The following is a 19,983-nucleotide window of genomic DNA, read 5'->3' on the forward strand; positions in this document are numbered from 1 at the left end:
GTGGGAACAATGACACCTTAAGTATGATCCCCAATTAGAGACAACGAACATCAGCTGCCTCTAATTGGGAACCATACCAAGAGCACCAACATAGAAATGAAAAGACTAGAACCCCCCTAGTCACGCCCTGACCTACAACACCATAGAGAACCAAGGGCTCTCTATGGTCAGGGCGTGACACAGACTGGATGGCAGAGTGCTTGCACAGGAACTGAAGAACTTGCCTGACTTGCCATCGAAGACTTGCCATCGAAGACCTGCTTGAGCTGCTGATATTTATACACGAAAGGGAGCTCTCAGAAATGTATCCAAATTTGTGGACTGCTCTCAGAATTTGTCTTACTCTTCCAGTGACCGTAGCTGAAGCAGAGAAGAGCTTTTTAAAGCTGAAGCTCATCAAATCCTACCTGAGGTCCACCATGTCACAGGAACACCTAAGTGGCCTTGCTGTCATCAGTATTAACCATGCAATTGCTGGGCAAATTTCGTATGATGATGTAATTGATGGATGGCAGTTGTGCAATTTAGTTTGTGTTTCTCGTGCAATAGTGTAATAATCAGGTTCTCTTCTTTATAAGTGTGTTATTCTATTTGTGTGATAAAGGATTTGTGCAATTTAGTTTTATTTGTGTGTTTTTTGTTAGCAATAGAGTAATAGTGTAATAATTCAATTCTCTTTTTTATTTGTATTTATATACTACAATTTGTTTCTATTTATCTTTGTTACTTCTTTTTGATATTTGAGTCTTATTTTTGTATATATTTTTATATTTATATAGTTTTAAATGTTATGATTATTTATTTGTGTTGTTACAAATGTATGAATAAAAATTAAAATTAGTGCAGAATGGTGCTTTATTTTTTTATTTTTGGGGGGGGGGTCGGGGCTGAAGGGGGGGTTCGCCCAGGGAGCCATACAAGCTAGAACCACTGCTTGCCATCTGCCCAGTACACTTGAAACCGGGATTCATCTGTGAAGAGCACACTTCTTAAGCGTGCCAGTGGCCATCGAAGGTCAGCATTTTCTCACTGAAGTCGGTTTCAATGCCCAACTGCAGTGAGGTCAAGGCTCTGGTGAGGACGACGAGCATGCAGATGAGCTTCCCTGAAATGGGTTCTGACAGTTTGTGCAGAAATTCTTTGGTTGTGAAAACTCAGTTTCATCAGCTATCCGGGTGGCTGGTCTCAGACGATCCTGCAGGTGAAGAAGCCAGATGTGGAGATCCTGGGCTGGTGTGGTTAGGCATGGTCTGTGGTTGTTAGGCCGGTTGGACGAACTGCCAAATTCTCTAAAATGACGTTGGAGTCGGCTTAAGTTAGAGAAATTAACATTCAATTTTCTGGCAATAGCTCTGGTGGGCATTCCTGCAGTCAGAATTTCACTTGCACGCTCCCTCAAAACTTGAGAAATCTGTGGCATTGGGTTGTGTAACAAAACTTCACATTTTAGAGTTGTATTTGATTTTCTCAAGCACAAGATACACCTGTGTAATGATCATGCTGTTTAATCAACTTCTTGAGATGCCACACCTGTCAGGTGGATGGATTATCTTGACAAAAGAGAAATCCTCATTAACAGGGACGTAAACTAATTTGTGCAAACATTTGAGAGAAGTAAGGTTTTTGAGCATATGGAACATTTCTGGGATTTTTTATTTCAGCACATGATACCAACACTTTACATGTTGCGTTTATATTTGTGTTCAGTGTACTAATGACTAGTCTATATTATACCTCCTAATTGCATACTTTAGGCTTTATCTTAGTCTTTTTCTTCTTTTTGAAATAATAATATTGATGGCAATGCAATGTTCTTTTTTTCTTGAACACATCTCTTCCTCACATTTCATACAAGTATAGAAGTCTTAGTATAAATAGCATATTAGAATGTAACCTTTTGACTTCGTGCATGTATCACTAAATGCATAATTTCAGTTTTTCCTTTGAGTTCAGTATTCCATTGTGTAGGAGCCATAATATGCCATTTAAAGGTGCAATCTGTAGTTCAAACAATAACAAAGCGGCTACACCGTCCCTGAATTGGTAAATAGCTTAGGTATTGGGGCTAGAGAAATGTTAATGCTCCCAAATTCATGGACAGAGCTATGGATGCAAGGACAGACCATCTATAAGATCAAAGTGTTTTTAGGCAATACAGTGTTACCAAACAAAGGAGAAAAACAAGCTTATATTTTGGGTTCTGGTGCGGTAAGACAATTTAACTAAGCTCAGACGTTTATAAGTTATATTATTCAAGAATCAATGTGTATATGAATTTCAAAGCGTTTGATTGCCAGCTTAACGGTGTGGTAATGTCTCCCTCTAGTGCTTGTTATCCATAATGCTTGAGGTGAAGCAAACGTTTTTGATGCTGTGTCAGAAACAAGTTGATAAGATGCACATGTAGAATTCAAGGTCAAGGTGTCGGGGGGAAGCAATGATTATTCAATTTGTGACAATACTATTAATAAACTATTTTGGTTCAGGATTCTGTTTTTATGAAAAGTCATTCATATTCTGTAAATATTTAAAATCCATCTGCAGGTTTATGTCAAAGTTGCCTGTAAGACGCGACTCATTAATAAAGAGAATGAGGGTGGCACTGGGTGGCGCTGTTGTCCAAGATGTTTAGCCAAATAGAATTCCAGACAAAAGCAATCTATCAACAATATGGGTTGGCTGCTATACCATTCGTGATTTGCACTTTGCGTTGCACTTGAGGTTGGACAAGAACTGTCTGCAATTGCAACAAAGTATCTAAAACGTATATTTTGCAACAAAGAGGACAATGGCAACATCCGTGAAATTGAACACCGGTGCAGACATGCCCATTCTCGGTCTCGGGACGTGGAAGGTTCGTTCTAAATTTAGCAAGTCATCCTTTTTACTTTTAGTTTGCCAAGAAAGTTAGCTATGCTACTAGCTAGCTAGCGCCAACTTTTTGAGTTCTTGGTCTTTGAGCTAGTTAGCTACTTTGGACGTTACAGAATGGCGTGCATTTATGACAAATGAATACGTAGCTTTCTCTCTTCCGTTATTAATGTAATTATAATATATTGTCAATTACTTTTCTCTCTAGCACGTTCTTGACAATAACATAACTGGGAGCCAGCTGTAATTCCATAAAATGAACAATGCCATTTGTTCGATTTATATTGTCAAGATATTGTGTGAACTCTTACGTTTTTAGGAGTAGGCAATTGGCCCCATAGTTTCTGTCACAAAGCTTTTCGTAGCTGTGGTCATGTGATTTGTGGTTGAAAGGCTGCACCCATTTCCTCAGATGCATCTATAAAAGTCACAAATGCCTTTTTGTTTAATATTTTGTGATCAAGTCTGTATACATTTGAATCCACAAGGTAGGGACCATACATTTGCAGGTTAGAGTGTTTTATTTTGAGACAGGCTGAATAAGCTAAGTAGCTAATAGGCAGAGGGTAGCATAATGTGTCTGATTCTCTGTAGTAATGGCATGGGAATTATAATGAATTTTATTTTGTAAAGTGATTTCTTGCATCAACCAACACAACAATGTTAAGTCACCTAAACAGGTTTTATTGTCAAGCCCTGCATGTTTTTTTTCAAAGTCATGGAATGTAGACCTACATTGAACACCACACATTGGCTGCTACTGTAGGCTGAATGATGAACAGCTATTTCCATGTCAAAATGTTATCTGATTCATTCTCTCCATTGTTTTTTATGGTAGGCCACTCTGGTAGGCCTACATTATGATCAAATAGCCTACTTGGCCACTGTTAAAATAGTAAATAAAAGCAGTTACAGCCTCCGTGTTCACAGTAAACACGCACCGGAAGTTGCACAGAAATTTCACAGGGTTCAAGTTTGCGCTCAGCAGATCTGAAATTTGCTCAGTGCTGAAAAATATTAGAGGGAACATTTCTGTGCAGTGATCCAGATTGCGGACTTATCGGCACTTGTTTTTAAATCCTGGATTTTTAACTCCTTGATATTATTGTTGGATCTGATTTTAATACCTAACATTTCGACGGCCATAACAAATAGATATGGAGACAATGGACAACCTTGTTTAACTCCTCTTGACAGTTCAAAACTTTCTGAAAAGTAACCATTATTTACAATTTTACACTTGGGCTTACTATACATAACTTTTATCCATTTGTATAAGAGATTCTCAAAAATGTAAATAGTCCAGGCATTTATATATAACTTCTAGTCGTACTTTATCAAAGGCCTTTTCGAAATCTGCTATGAAAAAAAAATCTACTACCAGTGTTCAATTGTTTCAAGTAATTGGCATATTATCTTCAATGTATCATCCATGTAAAAAACCTGCCTGATCAAATGAATAATATCCTTTTTCATTCTATACGCTATGCATTTTGGTAGGATTTTTGCATCACAAAATTGAGTTGTGCCATCAACCCTGGAGGTTTTCCAGACTGAAGGCAATTAATTTATCAAGAAGTTCCTCCTCTTTAATTTGGGCTTCACACAAGTCTTTCTGTACAGTTGTTAATTTTACATTATTATTATCAAAAAAGTCACTACAGTTAACATCATTCAGTGGAGATGGAGGAGACTGAAAATGCAAAAAAACATGCTTAAAATATTTTGCTTCCTCTTTTAAAATATCATTCGGTGAATCATGGAGGACTCCTTCATTTGTAATGAGTTTCTGTAAATTATTTTTGATAGTATATCTATGCTGAAAATTCTAAAATAATTGTGTGCATTTTTCACAATTTTCCATCCAGTTTTCTTTATGTTTTGTACACTCAGTGTATTACAAAAATAAAGAACACCTGCTCTTTCCATTACAGACTGACCAGGTGAAAGCTATCATCCCTTATTGATGTCACCGGTTAAAGAAGGATTTTTAAGCCTTGAGACAATTGAGACATGGATTGTGTATGTGTGCCATTCAGAGGGTGAATGGGCAAGACAAAGGATTTAAGTGCCTTTTGAATAGGGTATGGTAGTAGGTTCCAGGCACACTGGCTTGTGTCAAGAACTGCAATGCTGCTGGCTTTTTCACACTCAACAGTTTCCCATGCGTATCAAGAATGGTTCACCACACAAAGAACATTCAGACAACTGTGGGAAGCATTGTAGTCAACATGGGCCAGCATCCCAGTTGAACGCTTTAATAACGTTGTAGAGTCCATCCCGACAAATTGAGGCTGTTCTGAGGTGCAACTCAATATTAGGAAGGTGTTCTTAAAGTTTAGTATACTCAGTTTATGTTACACTTGATCGTTCTTGAGTAAGTTTCTCCAGTTATTTTTGTTTTTCTTCTAACTTATTCTGTGCCTCTGGTACAGTAATTTGTTAGTAATATTTTTAGTTTTTTACCCCCTTATCTCCCCAATTTCGATCTTCTCTCATCACTGCAACTCCCCAACAAGCTCAGGAGACGATTAGCCAAGTAAAGCCCCCCCCCATCACATTCTGTCTCCGATCAACACTTTTTAAACTTTTGGTGCCAGCGAGAAGGACACAAGAAAGTAGTCAAAACGACTAGATTGATTAAGACTCCTCCGTGTATATTTCAGTAGGTCAGGGTTTTTAAGCCTCCGTATATCGACTAGTTCTAATGTGTCCATGATAGTCGCGGTCGCCTTAAGTGCACGAGGGTGTGATTTCCTTTACGGTCCATTGAAGTTACTTAACACAGTTTTATCTCCCACCATAAAGGATCTTTTGTTGCTTGTGAGATCGATAGATTGTTCTAAATATTTTTTAAGAAGTGTGGATCATCATTATTTGGACCGTATAGATTAATGAGCCAGATCTGTTTATTGTCCAATAGCATATTTAAAAGGATCCACCTTACCTTGCGGATCTGTTTGGACAGTTTGCACATTCGGATCGAAATTATTGTTGGTTAATATCATCACCCCTTTTGAGTTTCTTTGCCCATGACAGAAGTATTTCTTCCTCCCTGTCCCTTTTCCACACAACCTCCATCTGTAGTTGTAGAATGAGTTTCCTGTAAACAATATATATTATATTCATTCTCTTTTAGCCAGGTAAAGACTGATAATGCTTTTATAAAATCTGCTAAGCCATTACAATTACAGCTAACTACACTTATTTCACCATTTACCATAATGATATACACATTTCAATTATACTTACCATAATATATGCCTGTAAACTTTACTACCAAAAAGTACCATGATGATCAAGCTGCTTGACACCCTGAATTTATCTATACTTACTAATACTACCAGAATCAATGCCTGACATCTGTCCATGTAGCTGTACCAAACTATATGCACTGCTGAACGTACTGTAGCTGCAACTGACTAAGTAGATCTCCAATTATCTTTCCAATATCCCTCCTGGGAAGGCCTCCCCCATCGGAGAAGGGGATATTGTCCCTGATGATGTCATACCACCTCCGTACCCGTAACGCACCTTTAGCGTCCTAAGCACACCTGCAACCGCCGATTGGCTACTCAAGATCTCGCTAATGTTGTAGTTGAAACATTTGAAAGAATTAATAATTCTGTTTCCTGCTCCCTCCTCTGTACCAGTCCCCTCCAGGTAAAGTAACTGATGCGGTGAAAGCGGCCATAGCTGCAGGTTACAAGCACATCGATGGGGCCTTCATCTACCAGAACGAGACAGAGGTGGGAGAGGGCATTCATGCCATGGTCAAGGAGGGGGTGGTGAAGAGAGAGCAGCTCTTTGTGGTCAGCAAGGTGAGATACAATGTCACTGCAGGACAGTTATCTCTGGTCTCAAGTTTGTAACACTGACATTGCAGTGAGAAGTTGAATCCCTCTTTAATATGCTACTTAAAATAACGAACTTGATATCAAGGCTATATGATTGAAATGATCAAATCTTGGCGAGTGAATCTGTGGTTTAGATTGAATTGAGGAAATTGGTTGGAAGTTACGCAACTCAAGCGTGCTCTCTTTTCAGCTGTGGTGCACATTCCATGGGAAGTCTATGGTGAAAGAAGGCTGTCAGAAGACTCTCAGTGATCTCAAACTCGACTACCTGGATCTTTACCTGATACACTGGCCCATGGGTTTTCAGGTGAGACTAATACCATTTTAACACTATCTCACTTGTAGCTTTTTTTGCTCAAGGAGGTTCTATCATTGGTTTATGGCGGGGTCATTCAAATCCAAGCCTGGAGGTATGGAGTGCTGCTGTTCTACCTGATAATGTCCCAGGTCTAAATCAGTCCCTGATAAGAGAGGAAGAATGAGAATCAACAGTAGAACAGGCTTCAAGGTCCAGATTTGAATACCCCTGGTTTATGGTGTTGTAAGAGGAGTGTCTTGTGACTTTTATAATTGTTTTACTACTATCGTTGTTGCGCAGCCTGGTGAAGCCCTCTTCCCTACGGACAGCAATGGAAATAATATCGATGATGGGTCCAAATTCCTGGAGACATGGGAGGTGAGCCAGTGTGACAGGACGCGTCCTCTAAGACACTGTACAGTTCTCTTCAATTGAACATCACTTAAAATGGGTTATATTCATTAGACACCAAACGGACTGAAACAGGGACTACCTGGTCCAATAAGAAATGCACATTTTTGTTTTCTGTTGTGTGCCCTAATGAATACAACCGTGAGTTATTGCAATCTATCACAAATTGGGGATGTCATATTGACCTGTGTCTGATCTGATGTTGTCCTGTATACTAGGGTATGGAGGAGCTGGTGGATGCTGGTCTGGTCAAGGCTATCGGTGTCTCCAACTTTAACAAAGACCAGATTGAATCCATCCTAAACAAGCCAGGCCTCAAGTATAAACCTGCCAACAACCAGGTACTGACGTTCGTTACTGAATGAGTGTTTAGTGATAGTCACTCAAAAAGCTCACAAGCCTGGGATCAACACTATACATTGCGAAGCACACAATTCTGATCCTATATTCTTAATTGTATCTTGTATCCCTCAACCTTCTTCAAAATGAGACTTTTCAGGACACTGAGCACCCAACGCTTGTTTTAAACCCTCCCTCCAAAGGGCAGAGGCCTCATTGTCAATATCCCTGCCCCATTGTCTTATTCACAGTGACAGCTCGGTCAGATTAAGGCCAGTTTAGTGCCTTATAGTCAGCCTCTTTCCCTGAGGCAAGGCAGCAATGCTTTGGTGACCTTATATTCCTGCTGTTTTCCAGGCACATCTATCCCAATAGACATCTTGATTAACGGGTACATATCAATCTGATTATTTGAGTGGACAGACCCTCTTGTGCTTTCTATTGCCACCATACTGAACAACTTCCCAGGCTTCCGGAATAAACAGCAAAACCTTATGGGGCTTATTTTGACAGTATGGGTCTTAATTAAAATAAATGTTATTTATTTGTAATCCACCATATAACATTTACATTTTAGTCATTTAGCAGACGCTCTTATCCAGAGCGACTAATAGTAGTGAATACATACATTTCATTTTCATTTCATGCATTTCTTAATTTATTTTTTATTTTATTTTTTTGTACTGGCCCCCCGTGGAAATCGAACCCACAACCCTGGCGTTGCACACACCATGCTGGCGTTGCAAACACCATGCTCTACCAACTGAGCCACAGGGAATTTAATTCTGTATGTTTATCAATGTAAAATATCACTCCACTAATTCTCTAATGCTACAATACATCGCATGTATAAGAACTGTATGTGAAGTGAATAACCTCACAAATGATTTATGCCGCCAGGTTGAATGCCACCCTTACCTGAACCAGGAGAAGTTGATCAACTACTGTCACTCTAAGGGCATCTCTGTGACAGCCTACAGCCCCCTGGGTTCCCCAGACAGACCATGGTGAGTGTATATACTGCAACTAATAATACCTAAGAGATATACTCTTGAGTATACAAAACATTAACAACCCCTGCTCTTTCCATGACATAGACTGACCAGGTGAAAGCTATGATCCCTTATCGATGTCACTTGTTAAATCCAATATTGCGACTCAATATCAGGAATGTGTTCCTAATGTTTGGTATACTCAGTGTAGTACCTAGTACGTGATTTATGATCATACAAAGCCATTTACAGTTGTCCCTGTGAAAAGATTGTAACACTGTGTCAATAACAGGGCCAAACCAGAGGACCCTTCTCTGCTGGATGATCCCAACATCAAGGCCATCGCTGAGAAGCACAAGAAGACCTCTGCACAGGTAGTGTACTCTAACACCCTTTTCACACTATCGAGCCAACCCGAACCACACGGATATTTTCTTTAACCTGGGATCACATTTACATGTCCGCTTTCCTCTCTCCGTCATCCTCACTTCAGGTCCTGATCCGCTTCCATATTCAACGGAACACGATTGTGATTCCCAAGTCTATCACCCCCACACGTATTCAGGAGAATTTCAAGGTATTCTCTCCCATAAATCCTCAATTTATTTGAAGAGGTGTGTCATCTGATTTTGTTTTAGTTCACACGTGTAGCTTTGGGGTAATTTTTGTCTTTTTGAAACGCGCAGGTTTTTGACTTTGTGTTGAGCGACGAGGAAATGAAGACCATTCTGGGCTTCAACAGGAACTGGAGAGTCTGCCCAATGACAGGGTGAGACTCTACTTGGTTTAGTTTCACTCATGTACTGTATTTTTACAGTATACACACTCTGCAGAGGCTCAAACTGTTTAAATAAGTATTATGAAGTCTCCCTGAATTTCAGTCAAATCATCATTTTAATGTGATGATGACAGCTATGTTTATTACGGTGTTACTTTTCTTTGAATGTAAATATACTTGGTGTACTCCCTGACGAAGGCTATGCAGCCGAAACGCGTCTGTGTTTTTAAACTTTGTTTCCATTGAGCATGCCATACAAATAAGGCATTTTAATTCATTATATGTAGAGTGCCTTGGTCCTCCTTTCTTTTTGATGACCAATTTACCCCTTTTACCAAAGAGCACCTTCTGTCTACCAAAATCTACTATTTTGTACCTTAGCAGTGCTTCCCTTCCTCCTTTTTCTACATACTTAGTGTTTATTTGATTTGTGATCAACTGTACTGTCTCTCTGAATCGTGCTTTGTTTTTCTTTGTCACCCAGGAGCATGAAGCACAAGGACTACCCCTTCAATGCTGAATTTTAGGGAAACAGGGATTCAGTTTCATCTGGTGCTGTGGCTTGCTTGAGATGTCTGGCCTCTCTGGTCTCATTTCATTCTTATTTCTCCCTTTAAGACAGTGTGCATAAATGACCATCCTTGAGCTAGTTTCTAGCGATTTAAAGACTGTGATTTAGTATCTGTGTGTTGCAGTATTGTATTTCTCATGACATATACACTCTGGCCTATATTGTTGCCTTCTAGCCTAATACACAATAGTAATTATTTTTCAACAATCATGGAAACATAATTTGACATAGGATCTATATTAGTGAAGTATAAAAAAAATAAAAAATCTTGAGAGTTGGGTTACTGGTTTGGTAGGAAATCTGGAGCCTTGGATCTGCTAACGCACAATAGGGTTTGTGGCTTGTCACATGACCCAGTTTGTTTGTGTCTCTTTCGATTTGAGTCTAATGGTCTCTCAGACATTTTCATCAATGAGCCTCCACATTTAAAGGCCATATAATAACCATATGACTTTAAAGAATGTATGTTAAGCATAAGAATTCATAGTTCAACCATATGAGCTGGGTATGTCATACCTGGTCTTACTGAAGTCAGTTACATAAATATCACAGTGGTACATGGACATTGTATGTGATGTACAGTATTACATATCAACTGAGATATTTCATTTAAATACATCGGTTTTGATTTTTAAAAATGGTCAAAGGGTGAAACATTGGCATATAGAAATATAGACATAGCTTATCATAATAGTACATTGATCTATGTCATTAAGATATTTTGTTGAACACCCCTTCCCTCAAATGCCTAGTCATAGGAGCCCTTTGGCCTAGAATGAATCATCCACACTCCTGCCTTACAGGATGATAATGCACTAGTCACAGACTTTGATTCGTATGATACTGTTGTGAAATTCCCAGTTCCCTTTTGTGAACAGTTTAAAAAACCAAATTATAATAGCTTTCTCTGCTTCAATATTGTGTACTGTGTTCTTGTATAATATTATACATGCAAATAAGGACATATTAATATATCAAGGTAGTCAGGTAGCAGTTTATATTTCAGTATTAGAATCAAAATATGTAGAAAATACATAACATCAAGAAATGATGGAATGAGTCACATTTTACTGTGTAAGTTGTCAATGTTAACGTATTGGTTGAGATATCTCTAAAGAGCACTGTAAGGAATTATGAACATAATTTCATATTACAACGAGGAGCACAGAGACTCCGTGCTTTCAAAGGCACTTTCCAACATGTAAGTAAACGTACAACTATGCAACATGTATAAACATGTTTAAACTCTGAACAAGTAAAGGCAACAATATTTGGCACTTATTACATTACACTGATATTCTGTTCGCATCATGAACTTCTCTGTATCTCATGAACAAGGTCACAGTAGTGGTGGAATCTATATACAACTACTGGACTTCTCGCTGTATGTCCCCAGTGTAGGAATATGGGTGTCCACTCGGTTTCAGTATTCTGCATGCAGAGGGAAGTCTTTGTGCTTGTTGCCCCTGCAGTGAGGAGGAGGGTACGTCAGGGAAGAACAGGTAAAGAGGAAAATGGGGTTGAAGTCAGCATCTAGACACTCTGTGAACTCACCATTCCATAGCAAATCCTCTCCAGTTCCTGTTGAAACTCGCGATGTCTTTCACGTCATCGTCACTCAGCTCGAAGTCAAACACCTGTTTTGAAGGCGACAAAATAACAATGTAGAAATGTGAAGGAACAAGTGGCTTGAAACCAAAAGATTATGGGTTCAAATCACACATTCTCTTTTTGTGTACCATTCTGCCACTGTCAAATATATGAAGAGGTAAAAGTGTGAAGGTCTCAGTGGCTTCCAGGTTAAATCCTGCCTTGCGTTTAGGTTCAAAACTCATCTCTTGTCCGTTTGTGTACAACTCTATATCATATACACAGTGTACAGTGAGGGAAAAAAGTATTTGACCCCCTCTCAATCAGAAAGATTTCTGGCTCCCAGGTGTCTTTTATACAGGTAACGAGCTGAGATTAGGAGCACACTCTTATTAAAGGGAGTGCTCCTAATCTCAGCTTGTTACCTGTATAAAAGACACCTGTCCACAGAATAAATCAATCAATCAGATTCCAAACTCTCCACCATGGCCAAGACCAAAGAGCTCTCCAAGGATGTCAGGGACAAGATTGTAGACCTACACAAGGCTGGAATGGGCTACAAGACCATCGTCAAGCAGCTTGGTGAGAAGGTGACAACAGTTGGTGCGATTATTCGCAAATTACAGTTCTTTTGTGTTTCTTCCAATCTCCCTCGGCCTGGGGCTCCATGCAAGATCTCACCTCGTGGAGTTGCAATGATCATGAGAACGGTGAGGAATCAGCCCAGAACTACACGGGAGGATCTTGTCAATGATCTCAAGGCAGCTGGGACCATAGTCACCAAGAAAACAATTGGTAACATACTACGCCGTGAAGGACTGAAATCCTGCAGCGCCCGCAAGGTCCCCCAGCTCAAGAAAGCACATATACATGCCCGTCTGAAGTTTGCCAATGAACATCTGAATGATTCAGAGGACAACTGGGTGAAAGTGTTGTGGTCAGATGAGACCAAAATGGAGCTCTTTGGCATCAACTCAACTCGCCATGTTTGGAGGAGGAGGAATGCTGCCTATGACCCCAAGAACACCATCCCCACCGTCAAACATGGAGGTGGAAACATTATGCTTTGGGGGTGTTTTTCTGCTAAGGGGACAGGACAACTTCACCGCATCAAAGGGACGATGGACGGGGCCATGTACCGTCAAATCTTGGGTGAGAACCTCCTTCCCTCAGCCAGGGCATTGAAAATGGGTTGTGGATGGGTATTCCAGCATGACAATGACCCAAAACACACGGCCAAGGCAACAAAGGAGTGGCTCAAGAAGAAGCAAATTAAGGTCCTGGAGTGGCCTAGCCAGTCTCCAGACCTTAATACCATAGAAAATCTGTGGAGGGAACTGAAGGTTCGAGTTGCCAAACGTCAGCCTCGAAACCTTAATGACTTGGAGAAGATCTGCAAAGAGGAGTGGGACAAAATCCCTCCTGAGATGTGTGCAAACCTGGTGGCCAACTACAAGAAACGTCTGACCTCTGTGATTGCCAACAAGGGTTTTGCCACCAAGTACTAAGTCATGTTTTGCAGAGGGGTCAAATACTTATTTCCCTCATTAAAATGCAAATCATTTTATAACATTTTTGATGTGTTTTTCTAGATTTTTTTGTTGTTATTCTGTCTCTCACTGTTCAAAGAAACCTACCACTAAAATGATAGACTGATCATTTCTTTGTCAGTGGGCAAACGTACAAAATCAGCAGGGGATCAAATACTTATTACAAAACATTAGGAATACCTGCTCTTTCCATGAGACTGACCAGGTGAAAGCTATGATCCCTTACTGATGTCACTTTGTCTTGCCCATTCAGAGGATGAATGGGAAAGACAATATTTAAGTGCCTTTGAACGGGGTATGGTAGTAGGTGCCAGGTGCACCGGTTTTAATATGTCAAGAACTGCAATGCTGCTTGGTTTTTCACGCTCAACAGTTTCCTGGGTGTATCAAAAATTGTCCACTATCCATTGATCATCCTTGAGATGTTTCTACAACTTGATTGGAGTCCACCTGTGGAAAATTCAATTGCTTGGACATGATTTGGAAAGACGCACACCTGTCTATATAAGGTCCTACAGTTGACCGTGCATGTCAGAGCAAAAACAAAGCCATGAGGTCGAAGGAATTGTCCGTAGAGCTCAGAGACAGGATTGTGTCGAGGCACAGAGGGTACCAAAACATTTCTGCAGCATTGAAGGTCCCCAAGAACACAGTGGCCTTCATCATTCTTAAATGGAAGAAGTTTGGAACCACCAAGACTCTTCCTAGAGCTGGCCACCCCCAGCCAAATTTAGCAATCTGGGGAGAAGGGCCTTGGTCAGGGAGGTGACCAAGAACCCGATGGTCACTCTGACAGAGCTTCAGAGTTACTCTGTGGAGATGGTTGTCCTTCTGGAAGGTTCTCCCATCTCTGCAGCACTCCACCAAGCAGGACTCAGACCATGATAAACAAGATTCTCTGTAATGGTGAAACCAAGATTGAACTCTTTGGCCTGAATGCCAATTGTCACATCTGGAGGTGACCAAGAACCAGATGGTCACTCTGACAGAGCTTCACGTCTGGAGGAAACATGGCACCATCCCTACGATGAAGCAGTGGTGGCAGCATCATGCTGTGGGGATGTTTTCAGTGACAGGGACTGGGAGACTAGTCAGGATCGAGGGGAAAGATTAGCGGAGCAAAGTACAGAGAGATCCTTGATGAAAACCTGCTCCAGAGTGCTCAGGACCTCAGATTGGGACGAATGTTCACCTTCCAACAGGACAACAACCCTAAGAACACATCCAAGACAACTCAGGAGTGGCTTCGGGACAAGTCTCAATGTTCTTGAGTGGCCCAGCCAGAGCCCGGACTTGAACCCAATCGAACATCTCTGGAGAGACCTGAAAATAGGATCTGCAGAGAAGAATGTGCGAAACTCCCCAAATAGAGGTGTGCAAAAGCTTGTAGCGTCATACCCAAGAAGAGTCGAGGCTGTAATCGCTGCCAAAACTGCTTCAACAAAGTACAGAGTAAAGGCTCTGAATACTTATGTAAATGACATACCTCTCTTTCTTTTTTTGTTTTTATGCCAAAAAATTTACAAACCAATTTTTGCTTTGTCATTGAGGTATTGTGTAGATTGAGGAAAAAAACTATAATACATTTTAGAATAAGGCTGTAATGTAATGAGGAAAGAGTGAAGAGGTCTGAATACTTTCCGAATGGACACATTTCTTTTATATGGGCACATCTTTATTTTTTTAAGTGCCCACTTTTTCCAGGAGCTTTTCTCCATAATCGCTGCTTTTCACAGGAGGGGACCCCAGGTATATACCACCATGAGTTCTGACAGCATTCCAACTATCCCAGAGAGTCAACGCAATCCCAGAGAGTCAACGTAACCACATTCAGGAGCGGAGCCTGGGATCGAACCTACAACCCCGTACATCAGAGGTAAGATTCTTACCAGAGCCAATGACACCTAGAACACTGCTCTTCGTATATTTGACATTGAAAGCTGTAGAAAACAGACAAGATATGAACCTCTAGGTTAGGAGGCAGGGATTTAACCTCTAACCGACCCAACTCCATCTACAGTTATAGATTTTCAAAAAATACCTGAAAATTTTCCTTGATCCGGGAGGGCGTAGCCGACTTGGGAATGACGATGACATTCCTCTGGATTTGAAAGCGGATAAGGACCTATGGAGAGGATAAGAACAGGGATTGGTCACTTGACTGACCCTAGAACAATACTGCTTTTATCCAGCCAAAGAATGTAACTGTTACCATGCGACCGTTGGACCCACGCCCGATGACATGGTTTCAAAACAATGATACTTAATAATGTTAGAGAAACACCAGCCAAAACCTTGACAATTGATTGTCCCCATTCTAACCCCTAGCCGTTTTCTTTAAACGCTTCACATGGGACCCATATCCAATTTCAGGCTAATCATTGTATATAAATCTATCAGCATATATAATTGTACTGTAACATTCTTTGGAGAGTGATATCAGCTGCGTTAACCTCAACTTGAATGGACTTTTTGTTGAAAATGTAGAATTTCACGAATCAAGACCGGAGTAAGCATGGTTGAGAACACGGTTGGTTCTACCCTTTGTATTCCCTATAGCTAGGGCCCTGGGTTTGGTGCAATCATGTGACATGCCTGGATTTGAACCATTTTTTTTTTTATTTAAAGCTTTTTCATCAGTGTCTCCTTTCTATGTCAGATGGTTCAGCACCATCCTCAGACAATTGCTTTCATTTTTGGTGTAATTTAATTATTTCTGGATAAGGCTTAAAATACAGCATCAATTCTTGCTACAGTATGTCCCTAAAGGCAGAATTAGGAGAAAGTTCACTGTTTGTAGAGGTTATTGATGCTTCTCTCATACCTGTGCTGTAGTCTTATTGTGCTTATCAGCGATGGCCTTTAACTTTGGGTCCTCGAGCAGAGACGGCTCACCAGGTTTCGCCCTGTTGAAAATGTAATTTATTTTAGTCTTCCTTATGTTGACATGAAGTCAAACTCACATCATTTTTAATGGTGGGTGGGGCCTGAAGAAAAAAATCTAAGTAGGGAAAGGGTGGGGTCCGACAATGCACACACTCATTGAAACGTTGTCAATAACCAATTAAATACAATTCCTGTTTTGGATCATTTCATTGTACAGGTCAGTTGTACTTCATTCTATAACCTTCCTTTTAATCCAAAGTGACTGTATACACATTAGATCCCCCTTTTTATAAGATATTCCTGTCTCACCATGGTCTGTCTGGGGAACCCAGAGGGCTGTAGGCTGTCACTGAGATGCCTTTAGAGTGACAGTAGTTGATCAACTTCTCCTGAGTCAGATAGGGGTGGCATTCAATCTGAAGGGACAAATACAAAGATGAGGCGTTGGTAATACAGAGATGGGGGCAATCATGCCTTGCTTCAAAACTGTATTGACTTGTTTTGTCTGTCTTGATCACCACAGTCTACAGTACCTGGTTGTTGGCAGGTTTATACTTGAGGCCTGGCTTGTTTAGGATGGATTCAATCTGGTCTTTGTTAAAGTTGGAGACACCGATAGCCTTGACCAGACCAGCATCCACCAGCTCCTCCATAGCCTGTTCAATAGGTCAAGATCAAGCTCAGTAAACTGTCAAATGTCTTGTAGTATAATCTTGTTTGCTGGTGTTGGGGGATGTTTGTTTTGGAATACAGTATACCATTTTTGTTTTCCTTACCTCCCAAGTGTCCAGGAAGTTGCTTTCACCTGCGACTACTTGTCCGTCTTCACCAATAGGAAATAGATTCTCTCCAGGCTGCAACGACAAACAAACTAGTTACAGGACAATAGTCCTCTCACTCTTAACCAGGGATAGTTTGAAAGCTGATAGTCATTTTCGTGACACAGACACACACAGTACCTGAAAGCACATAGGGAAGTGTATTAGGTAGAGGTCCAGGTAGTCTAGTTTGAGGTCACTCAGAGTCTTCTGACAGGCTCCCTTCACCATAGACTTCTGCTGGAGAGTACACCACAGCTATTTGGGAGAAACCGTCATATTAGACTGCTGCGGCGCATGTTGAAATACAATTTAAATGCCAATACTAGCCTATGGACAAGTTTTTGAAGTGTCATGGTGATGTGTGGGAGTTGAGTAAGAGTGCACCCAGAACAAATGATAGTACTAGCATGACATTGGTCACCATACAGAGCATGTGATGACATGCCTTCCGCCCGTATGGAGCTGTTTGTCTGCCTGGCGTCTAGGGGGAATTCATAGCGGCTCAATGACCAAATCTACAAACATGACTTATGCGTCTTGTTTTCTCCATTTTTGACACCGTGACCAAGTGGATAATCGTCCTCGTACGCACCTTACTGACGATGAAAAGCTCCTCTCTCTTCACCACCCCCTGGCCAATCATGGTGTGAATGCCAACCCCCACCTCATCCTCGTTCTGGTAACAGTAGGCTCCGTCTATGTGTCTGTAGCCTGCAGAGATGGCTGCTTTCACTGCCTCCGCTACCTTGCCTGGTTCTGCCTGCACAGGGATTCAGAGGAATCAAATGAGGGCCTATTGCGGTAACCACACACTTGACTTGAGCCTCTGTCAGAAAGGCTACATAATACTGTAGAAATACTAATCATGACAGATTTGATTATACTGTATAATATAATCATCATTAATAGACGGCCTATATTGTTAGGTCAAAAAGTCAAGTATAGGCTAACCCCGATTCCAAGTGTGACGGTGAAACATAAGTGCAAAAATAAGATGCTTCATCTTGGCCATCATAGTTCATTAAAACTCTCAGGAGATATGGCAAATGAGAAGACTGGTATTTTAACATGAACATACCGGTAGTTGCCAAAAGAAAGAAGCAGTTAACTGCCAGTTGTTGATTCCATGAATTCAGTTCAACAATTATCAATGCCATCCATGCAAGATGACTAGAAGAAACAAAATTGCGTTTTATCTTACCCTCCATGTCCCCAAGCCCACGATAGGCATGCTGGCCCCGGTGTTGAGAGTTACCGTGGGTTTAGGTGTCATCTTTAAAGAGCTGCTGTAGTATCAATCCTAGGATTCTGGGTTGTGAGAGGATGCCTGTATTCTGAGTGGAAGGAATCAGTATTCTCAGTGCAGCACATAAAGAGCTGAAACACAGATGTGAAGAGTGTTATGGGGTTTATGTAGAGGGAGAGCGTCTGGGTTTGATTGGTTACGCCTGCCTCTACAGCTAAAACAGCGAATGGGGCCAGGAAAGGGGGAGTGAAGGAGTAGCAATGAATCAGCATGTGTGTGTGTGTGTGTGTGTGTGTGCGCGCGAGAGGGTTTGCTTGTCATAATGACAAAGAACACATTGCTTGTTTAAATAATTCAGGATGTGATGCAGCATACATTTCCTGCTAATGTTGATTGAGTTGAAGAACATATGATAATGTCAAATATACATATTTTTTTATCAGTATTTGTAGTATGTCTAGAGCCAAATCATCTTCCTTAAACAAGGTATGAACCTGCTCGCTAGTGTTTAAATATAATATTGGAGTGATTTTTGACCTTGCAATGACTGTGATTAAAAAGGACAAGTCATGGGGATTTCAACAGTCAGTGACTCAGGCTGTCACTGACTGTTGAAATCAGCATCCTGTGCATACATTTTTGTACGAAGGTGTGAATAGCATAAAATGTATAACGGTGACCTAGCATAAAAACACAATTGATTAGATTAAACGCAACAGACCCAGATCCACAGACTCCATATTTTATGCAGATCTGCAACGCAAGCCTCAAAAGCATAGCTAGTTTACTAGATTTGAACACACATGCTATCTAGGTTAGGCATAATGTTAGCCGTTTTATGCACGTTTATCTGAACTTGAGAAAAGTGGAAATCTGCAAACAAAGGATGAAAAGCTGAGATTGAACAGTAAATTAGATGGACTAATCTTGTGATATGGGTTCAAGCCAGGCATAAAGACCCTAGCTACCCAGTCAGCAAGAAGGATCCAGGCCAGATCCGCGCCTGGACCTATTGCAACATCTGGTCCGGATCCGTGAAGCGGGCCAATACCGGCGTGGATCTGGATGCCAGATCTAAAACGGAGTTGGGCCAGGACCAGCTTTTTCCCCAAATCTCGCATACAAATTTGACCTCTGGATCAGCTCTGATTATGGCTCGCTACTAATGGTGAGGTGTTCTAGTTTTCTTACTTTAAATACTGTATGTTGAGCAAACTATAACATTATCCTAGCATAATTCTCATCATAACTGCCATTTTTAATAGCTTTAACACATAAATACATTTTCAAACACACATACCCAAAGTATTGCTGTAGTTATTGGTGATTCTGTAAAAGCATACTGTATAGAAAATACTTAACCAAGGTAATCTACTGACTCAAATATGAAAAAACATTTATTGATTTAAAAATGTCTTCAAATGTGTGTGCAAAGTGGTGTAATTGTTATACTTTTAAAGAGATCAACCAGAAAGATTTTCAATAAGTTTACTGAATTAAAAACAAACGCAACAAACAACAAATATTTTACTGAGCTACAGTTCATATTGGGAAAAATTCATTAGGCCCTAACCTACGGATTTCACTAGGAATACAGATTTGCATCTGTTGGTCACAGATGCCTTCAACAAACGGTAGGGGTGTGGATCAGAAAACCAGTCCGTATCTGATGTGACCACCATTTTCCTCATGCAGCGCAACACATCTTCACATAGAGTTGATCAGGCTGTTGATTGTGGAATGTTGTGCCACTCCATTGGCGGAAACTGGAAC

The 19,983-nt window shown here is 40.7% G+C and overlaps 2 protein-coding genes across 2 annotated transcripts; one reads left to right on the forward strand and one right to left on the reverse strand.

Annotated features, from left to right (window-relative positions):
• Positions 1–2,625: 2,625 nt before the first annotated feature.
• Positions 2,626–11,033, forward strand: LOC106609240 (aldo-keto reductase family 1 member B1). Its single transcript, XM_014207794.2, has 10 exons — positions 2,626–2,854; positions 6,525–6,692; positions 6,919–7,035; positions 7,327–7,404; positions 7,656–7,778; positions 8,677–8,783; positions 9,061–9,142; positions 9,262–9,345; positions 9,455–9,537; positions 10,031–11,033. The coding sequence occupies exons 1-10, from the start codon at positions 2,789–2,791 to the stop codon at positions 10,071–10,073; spliced, it is 951 nt and encodes a 316-aa protein (XP_014063269.1). The 5' UTR covers positions 2,626–2,788; the 3' UTR covers positions 10,074–11,033.
• A 58-nt stretch (positions 11,034–11,091) lies between these two features.
• On the reverse strand, positions 11,092–18,421 carry LOC106609239 (aldo-keto reductase family 1 member B1). The gene is made up of 10 exons (XM_014207793.2): positions 18,166–18,421; positions 17,557–17,724; positions 17,103–17,219; positions 16,920–16,997; positions 16,677–16,799; positions 16,453–16,559; positions 16,082–16,163; positions 15,299–15,382; positions 11,672–11,754; positions 11,092–11,583 (listed from the first exon to the last, which is right to left on the reverse strand). Exons 1-10 carry the CDS (start codon positions 18,235–18,237, stop codon positions 11,541–11,543), a joined length of 957 nt encoding a protein of 318 aa, XP_014063268.2. The 5' UTR covers positions 18,238–18,421; the 3' UTR covers positions 11,092–11,540.
• Between the last annotated feature and the right edge of the window lie 1,562 nt (positions 18,422–19,983).

Source organism: Salmo salar, chromosome ssa07 (assembly GCF_905237065.1).
Source record: "Salmo salar chromosome ssa07, Ssal_v3.1, whole genome shotgun sequence".
Taxonomy (NCBI): Eukaryota; Metazoa; Chordata; class Actinopteri; order Salmoniformes; family Salmonidae; genus Salmo; species Salmo salar.